The sequence below is a fragment of the Triticum dicoccoides genome, chromosome 7A (assembly GCF_002162155.2).
Source record: "Triticum dicoccoides isolate Atlit2015 ecotype Zavitan chromosome 7A, WEW_v2.0, whole genome shotgun sequence".
In the NCBI taxonomy this organism is placed as follows: Eukaryota; Viridiplantae; Streptophyta; class Magnoliopsida; order Poales; family Poaceae; genus Triticum; species Triticum dicoccoides.
The window spans coordinates 13,997,219-14,005,136 of record NC_041392.1 but is presented as its reverse complement, the minus strand read 5'-3'; the positions used below and the strand labels follow the sequence as shown (position 1 = coordinate 14,005,136).

The 7,918-nt window shown below is 51.3% G+C and overlaps 1 protein-coding gene and 1 pseudogene across 1 annotated transcript in view; one reads left to right on the top strand and one right to left on the bottom strand.

Moving 5' to 3' along the window:
• Positions 1-4,946, bottom strand: part of LOC119332857 — an 11,771-nt pseudogene extending 6,825 nt beyond the window's left edge.
• Positions 4,947-6,153: 1,207 nt separating this feature from the next.
• The window catches only part of LOC119332856 (receptor-like protein EIX2), a 6,561-nt gene continuing 4,796 nt past the window's right edge, over positions 6,154-7,918 (top strand). The window contains exon 1 of the mRNA XM_037605975.1: positions 6,154-6,443. Coding sequence (XP_037461872.1) covers positions 6,154-6,443 — 290 coding nt within the window. The remainder of the gene's footprint in view (positions 6,444-7,918) is intronic.

Sequence of the window (7,918 nt, the reverse complement as noted above, 5' to 3'; positions counted from 1 at the left end):
GAGTACAGGAGAGTTACGGGAATTCGCCGGGGAGTATATGGGCCTTATTGGGCCATACGAGAATAGAGGAGAGAGGCCAAAAGGAAGGAGGCCTGCGCCCCCCTCTGGTCCGAATTGGACAATGGGTGCAGCCCCCTTTTCCTTTTTCCTCTCCCCCTCTTTCCCCTTCTCCTACTCCAACAAGGAAGGAAGGAGTCCTACTCCCAGTGGGAGTAGGACTCCCCTTGGCGCCCCCCCCCTTCTAGGCCGGCCGCCCCCTCCCCCTTGCTCCTTTATATACGGGGGCAGGGGGCACCTCTAGACACACAAGTTGATCTTCGTGATCGTTCCTTAGCCGTGTGCGGTGCCCCCCTCCACCATATTCCACCTCGGTCATATTGTAGCGGTGCTTAGGCGAAGCCCTGCGACGGTAGAACATCAAGATCGTCACCACGCCGTCGTGCTGACGGAACTCCTCCCCGGCGCTTTGCTGGATCGGAGCCCGGGGATCGTCATCGAGCTGAACGTGTGCCAAGAACTCGGAGGTGCCGGAGTAACGGTGCTTGGATCGGTCGGATCATGAAGATGTACGACTACATCAACCGCATTGTCACAACGCTTCCGCTGTTGATCTACAAGGGTACGTAGATCACACTCTCCCCTCTCGTTGCTATGCATCACCATGATCTTGCGTGTGCGTAGGAAATTTTTTGAAATTACTACGAACCCCAACACCCCCACCCCCCTGCTTTGCATCATGGATGGAGATGCGGCGAACGATATCATATGTCATCCATTCATACTGAATGCCTACCAAGCTAACGAAGTTAGCCTCTATTTATTTCGATGCCATGACCTCAAGCATCATGTCGTGCACCCGACACAAGTCCACTCTATTATAGTAGGTGACGATACACCCGACTTGGTCAATCATACTCCTATTCACTAGCTCATTTCACATTGAAATAGGCCTCTGCAGTCTCCATCAAAGTAAGCCCATGCTTCTTAGGTATCAATCATTTGGAAGTACATCTTCTTAAGAGCATGTCCTTGCTGATCTGATAATCCTCTAGGAAAATGCTAACATACATCATGCAACACTTGAGGTCATGAACGAGATAGTTGAAGCTAAGTGTGATGATATTCCTCATCCTCACAAGGTCTGGGTTGGTCTCCATCTGTGAACCGATTGATCTACAAAGTGTTTCCCTCATATGGCTGCTCTCTGGAGAGGAATAGCTTGCTAAAAGGCTTCCAATGCTAACAATAGCTAATGGAAGTCCATTGCATTTTTTTCAAAATATTGTTCATTGAAGCTTTGAGCTCCTCTGAGCAAGAGGTACTCTCGGGGCCAAATGCTCTCCTCACAAACAACTTCTTAGAGTCTTCCAAACTGAGTCGCTGGATATTGTAGTATTTACATACACTACCTCCACTGCATTCTTTTGCCACACTATCTATCCGAGTGGTCACAATGATTCTGCTCGCGCATTTGGTTTTTGGCATTTTAGAGTGGATTGTAGCCCATGCTGCTATTGGCCATACATCATCGATCACAACAAGCTACCTGGTTTCATCATAGATATTCCAAGTGAGACGCAATATAGCTAGCACTATAATATAATTATACATTCCATTTGTGGAATAATACTCTGTGAACGTTCATTTATGGACCCATTAGTGGTCAGAGTTTTCTTTGAAACTGAACAGTGTGTTAGTCACCACTGATAGTTATAAGACGGGTTTTCCCTCTCAGCCAGGGCCCAGCGGCGACTGGTCAGTAAAGAGGTTTTTGGTGTAACATGAACTGAGATAGAAAAGCTTCTCAAGGGAATTTTGTGAATGTTGTTAGTTACTCCCTCCATTTCAAAATATACCTCACACTAAAACTACCCACAGTGGGAGTAACATAGGTAGTAACATCACACATATCTAGATAAAATAGATGATGTGGCAAGCAATAAATGAAGAAAGAGAGGAGAATGGTAACATAGCTAGTTACTAGTACTATGAGTAACATCACACATATCAAGGCAAGTTGAGTCTATAGCTTAATAAATGAAGTGTTGCATGTTAGCACATATATGTTACTCCCCGTTATAAAGGTAGTAACATAGACTAGTAACATGCTAGTAACATATGCATGTTACTAGTTTATGTTACTACCCATTGTGGCTAGTCTAATGTTTTCCTAAGTCTGCATTTATAAGCTTGACCAAAATAAAAGAAAAAATTATCAAAGGACATTTTGCATCTATACAAGGCCACTAACAGTAATCGAGGCAAAAATTAATGATGTTTTCTCATCCTAGCAATTTGTTTAATACTTGCATGTAGTCATAATGACATTGTGCTACTTCCTTCTCATTTTTTTTATTGCATGCATGCGGGCGCATTAATGATCCCGGTTAACGAGAATTTTTTTGGCTTGTAAGGCAGTCATTAAATTTTACCTTGGTACCTGTAATCTAAATTTTTGGCCTTGTATAAGGGAATAGATGGAGTACCACACTTCGTAATCAATAAAATTAGATCCATCATGATACAATAGTGTATACAATATTTACATGATATTGCTGATGTTGGTATTATTCTGTAATATTTTTAAACCTTCTAATGTTCAACTTTTGATTAAACTAATATATAAGCCAAACCAGGCCTTATCTTGGCTCAGCACCTTTCAATTTTGTCACAAACCAATTATAGTAAAAATCCAGTTGATATCTCAGTCATCCTAATTAGATCAAGAATACAATAGCCTATGTAGAATTTTAGGTTGGTGTTTGGTTTCCTCCAGTGCTGCCGCCCCCACTTGACATTGTTGCTACTGAAAGTTATCAAACACCTGCTGACTACATCGCCTTCAAGGCCCCCTCCGCCTTACTAAAGACTGAAAACATGATCTCTCTTTACCTACAACTCGGGGGAGCTTATCCCCTCTGCTGATGTTATTTATTTCTTGACCATGACTACTAATTCAAGGTATCATTTGCAACCAATTCAAGGTGTTGCTTAGTTTCCAACTTGTGGTTTTCTTAAACAATCAACGCAGTCCACTTTAAACACTATGATGGCATACAAGATTTATAATATACCCCAAATGACGACGGGCGTGCATATAAAATGGAAGTCTATCAAGACATGTAATCTGAATACACAATCTGAATATCGGGTAACAAATCCTTTACGTCTGTACAGTTCAGTATAATCACATAACTTTCAATTCAGTAGCCTACAAAGTTAATAACCTACTCCCTCCGTTCCTAAATACTTGTCTTTCTAGAGATTTCAACAAGTGACTACATACGACGCAAAATGAGTGAATCTACACTTTAAAATATGTCTACATACATCCGTATATTGAATCCATTTGAAATGCCTAGAAAGACAAGTATTTGGGAACGGAAGGAGTATATAATTATCATATCATACAGCATATATATATATATATATATACACATAGATAGATAGCTAGATAGATAGATAGATAGATAGATAGATAGATAGAGAGAGAGAGAGAGAGAGAGAGAGAGAGAGAGAGAGAGAGAGAGAGAGAGAGAGAGAGATGTCCCAGAAATTCTTGAAAAGATGCAACACCTGACCATCAATCTGGTGGAACCTCCTATGACCATGTACAATAGGTATCTTAATAAGTATGTCATAGATGTCATAATTATACATAAACATCATTGAACCATTGAAGTTGGGGCTGATCACCATCGTCTCTTCAATCTCTTGCCAGCTCCAGTTAATGCGGGCGATTAATGCGGATCAGATCACATGTAATAGCTAGAGTCTCCAAAATTTGGATGTATATAGCAGCGTGACTTCAGATGCAGCTGTGTAATATGCGTGAAGTCAGTCAAGCCTCGGAAACGAAAAAATCAGTCGACTTGCCGGCAAAAGTGGATCACCAACTAAAATAAAACTACATAGTATTAAATACTGACATAGTGACATGGAGTACTGTGATTAGTAAGAGACCAAACTAGAAGATCTACTTCATTACTCCCTCCGTTCCTAAATACAAGTCTTTTAAAAGATTTCAATATGGACCACGTATAGTCATGTACAGAGCAAAATGAGAGAATCTACAGTAAAAAAATATGTCTATATACATCCGTATGTAGTCTTTATTGAAAAATCTAAAAAGTCATATATTTAGAAACGGAGGGAGTAGCGTGCATGCACCCGGGCTTAGGGCATCTCCAATAGCTGTCGATCCTTTTTCTTCATTTTCTTCAGCAAGTGTTTATACGTTCTAGTTATATGGCAGGAGAAAAGAAGCTGCCGCTGAAACGTGGCTAACTGGAGGCCAATTATTTTTCTTGCCGCGCGGCACGAGGAAAAGGTATTAGATGAAGAGAAAAGGACAGTTCAATGTGTTGGTCCACTGTCCATCGACAGAAAATGAAGGACAGAAAATTGAGGTGCACCATCCTGGCCTCTCGCTGCTTCTCTTCTGGATAGTGTATGCAAGTCACTGCAAGTAGCTAGCTAGCCTGAGAGAGACAGACCGAATCCGACAGATGTCTCGGAAGAATTTTCTTTGTGTGCCCAACATGTGCACAGAAATGAGACTAGGTCCTTCGGTTAGGCAGTGCATGGCAAGTACCATCCCAGTTGGGCGTTGGCAGCTGGCTGATCGCACTACCGGAACAGGGCTCGATGCCGACTGCCAAAATAATGCCGACGGCCCCCGTCGCCCTACTCTGAGATATGCCGAAAGCCAAGGTCAGGCCGTGGGCGTACCCAAGCCATCGGGCTATCCCCAGGTTTGCCAACGGGCGCCGGCATAACTCTGCGTACGCCTACAGTAGCCGTCGGCATACCTGGCCCGTCGGCATAGAGGTGGGCCCGGCATGTGACGGGCGGTGCACGCCGTCAACTCTATACCGACGGGAGGGACGATGGCCGTCGGCATAGCTCGAGTCCACATCATCGATCCGCTGCACCTGCCACGTCATTGATCCAAGGCACGCCTATCAGCTACCCCTGCCGCAGCCTATGCCGATGGTAAAGGGGCCTATGCCGATGGCCTGCGGCCGTCGGCATCGAGCCCTGTTTCGGTAGTGATGATAACCTCAAGCAAATGCGTCAGACCTTTGTGCCAACTTGCATCCTGTCTTGATCCTGTGATGCTTCAACTTGCTGAGAAGACCACTGTTGAAGCACTTCACATTGGCGGAGGCAGAGTCGACCACTGGCGCAGAGGATGAGCTGGAGCCGGCTGGGCCGCCCCTGCCCGTCCCTGACCGCGGCGCTTCTTCTTCTGCCCAAGGCGGCCGCGGGGCACTCGAGGCAGAAGTTGAGGCCACATGCGGTCGCTGGTAGCGACGGGGGACAAGAGCAGCCTGGGAAGCCGGGCAGGGCGGTGAGGGGCGAACGTGGAGGGCAGTGGACGGACTGCGCTCCCGCCAAAGCGGGGAGACAGGGAGCGGCGCCATGAACCACGGTGGTTAGCGGCCGGCGGGGGAGAGCGCAACCGGCCCTGGGCCGAGTTGCGGGCGGGAGACTAGCGATTCAGGGAGCGGCGCTCGTCACGACCAGGGGAGTGGCGACCAGCGCTAATAGTGATGCGGTGGGAGTACCGGGATGAAAGTTGGTGACAAAGGTCTTCCTCTCGGCGCATGGCGTCCGACGAGGGGCGAGGAGGGTCCCTTCGCTCCTCACAGTGGCACTTATACCGCGCGGCCCCGCCATCCTAGTCCCTCGTCATGGCAGGGGGGTCTGGGAGGCGGGGGGCTCGCGAGACGGCGGGAGGTTGCCGAACGGGGAAGGCCGAGACAGCGCGCGGGGAGAGGTCTGTCGAGGTTTGGTAGTAGTGGTTGGGGAATGAGGGGGCGAGGGAACCCTAGGGCGGCCAGATAAAACCGCCTCTTGGGCCGATGGTGGGCCGCACAGGCGGCCTGGTTGGAGAGGGGGAGGACAGCCTGCAGCAGATGGGCCCCACAAACCCGCAGGCCAGGTCAAGGTCACCAGCCCGGCCCACAGGGGGGCGGCCCGACGCGGGGAGGACCAACAACGAGCGGCCCAGGGAGCGGGGGGCGTCTCTGGCTAGGAGGGTTTCTCCTCCATGAGCATTAGCCGCCGCCGCTACCAACAGGGCAGGCACGCCGACGAACGCGAGAAAGAGGAGGCCGAAAAAGGCCAATCCTGTTGGCGAAGGACGCGATGAGGGGGCGAAATGGCGAATGTCGGCCGATGGGAGACGAGGAGGCCGGCGGTGGAGGGCAGGACGACAATGTGGGGAGGATGGAGGAGCCGGTGGCTGGGGAGGAAGAAGGAGCATGCCATGAGGACCGTGTCGGACCGAGCTCCGAGCGCCCGGAGACCCCCCAAGAGCGCCAACGGCATCCACCCCCGGCCCTCATACCCGAACCCGTGCGGCGAGGCGAGCGGCCAGGGCTCGCCGTCCTTGCGTGCCGAGGCGACCGCGAGACAGGGCCGAGGCCACCGTCCGCGTAAGTCATCGCCTGGGGGGCAAGGGAGGGGGAGGCAGAGCAGCCGAGGCGCTCCTCTAGGGGGTCAGCCTCAGGGTCGGTGTCGTCCAGCAGGTCTGCCCATCGGGGTCGTGCGGGATGGGGCTGGGACCGGCGGCGCAGCTGAGGAAGGGGAGAAGAGGAGCTGGGGACGCGTCCGGGAGCACCCCGGGGCGCCCAGGGAGTCGCCAGAGCCTACCTCCATCTATACATCCTCTTATGGATTGAATTTGAATATCGGTCGTGCCTTGTTTTGTCTTGTACTCCGAACTGGTCATTTTACGTCTATATATATGCCCACGAGGCTCAATCAATAAACATTGATTCCACCAATCCTCTCTATTCCCTTCTAACATGGTATCAGTCTAACCGATCCAACCTTAGTCGTCGCCGCCACTTCCGTCCCGCGCGTTGCCCCTGGGGCGGTCGGCCTCCATGCACGCCGTCGGGGGCCACGCCGCTTGTACCTAGGGTTTGTCCGCCAGTCGAGTTGATTGGCTGCCGTAGAGAGTCTTTTTCCTGACCCTTAGATCCGGGGTTTTCTCCCTCTTGCTGGTCTTTTTATTAGCGTTTATTTTTTATTTTATGATCTAAGATCAATTTGCGTTGGCGCCACCGCCGTCGACACCCGCGCGCCTCTATCCGACACTGGCACGACCACTTGGCCTTCTCTCTGACCTGGCGGCCTCACGAGTTGTGGCGGCCCGTCCCGACCATTGTTCACGCATCTACCCGCCTGTCGCTCTACATCGAGCGTCGTCACCCTGATCTGATCAGATCCTGCATCACCTCACCTCCACCCCGCTTGCTGCATCCGTCCACCGGCCCAGGCGCCACGCCACACATGATGCGGGGACCAGCTGTGTTCTGATGTGTCACTTGCGCCCCTCTCGGGCATGGGCCGCATGCACGGGCAGGCTGTTCACGCGTCCCTCGCGCGTGGCCTCGGTGGCTCGGCCACCTCATCATCCGCCGTCGACCCGACCCTGCGAGCGGCCAGATTGATCACCTAGTCGCCGCTCCGCTTCATCCGTGTCGCACGACCGACCTAGGTAGTCGTTTGTGCGTGCCTCCGCGGGTCCTGTGAAGATCATCCCTGATTAGAGCACGCCCCTCCACCGATTGAGCATCGGGGTGCCGCAGCGTCGCCGCCCGTGGTTCTTCACGCAGATGCATGGACTTGCACGTCGCCGCTGCGTCGCCCCTTCGGGCTATAATGCCGCGGCATGTAGTCCCCGCCGCCGCCCGAGGCCTAACCTGTGGCTGCCCCGACCCACGCACCGTCACTACGCCGCCCTTCGGGCCGTAGCGCCGCGACACGCGGTCCACATCCCCCCCCCCTCCCGAGGTCTTCCTGCCGTCGCCCGGACCCGCCTGCTGCCACCGCATCGCCATTCGAGCCGTAGCGCTGCGGCCCGCAGTCCACTCCATCGTCCCCGCAGGCTACCATAACCTTA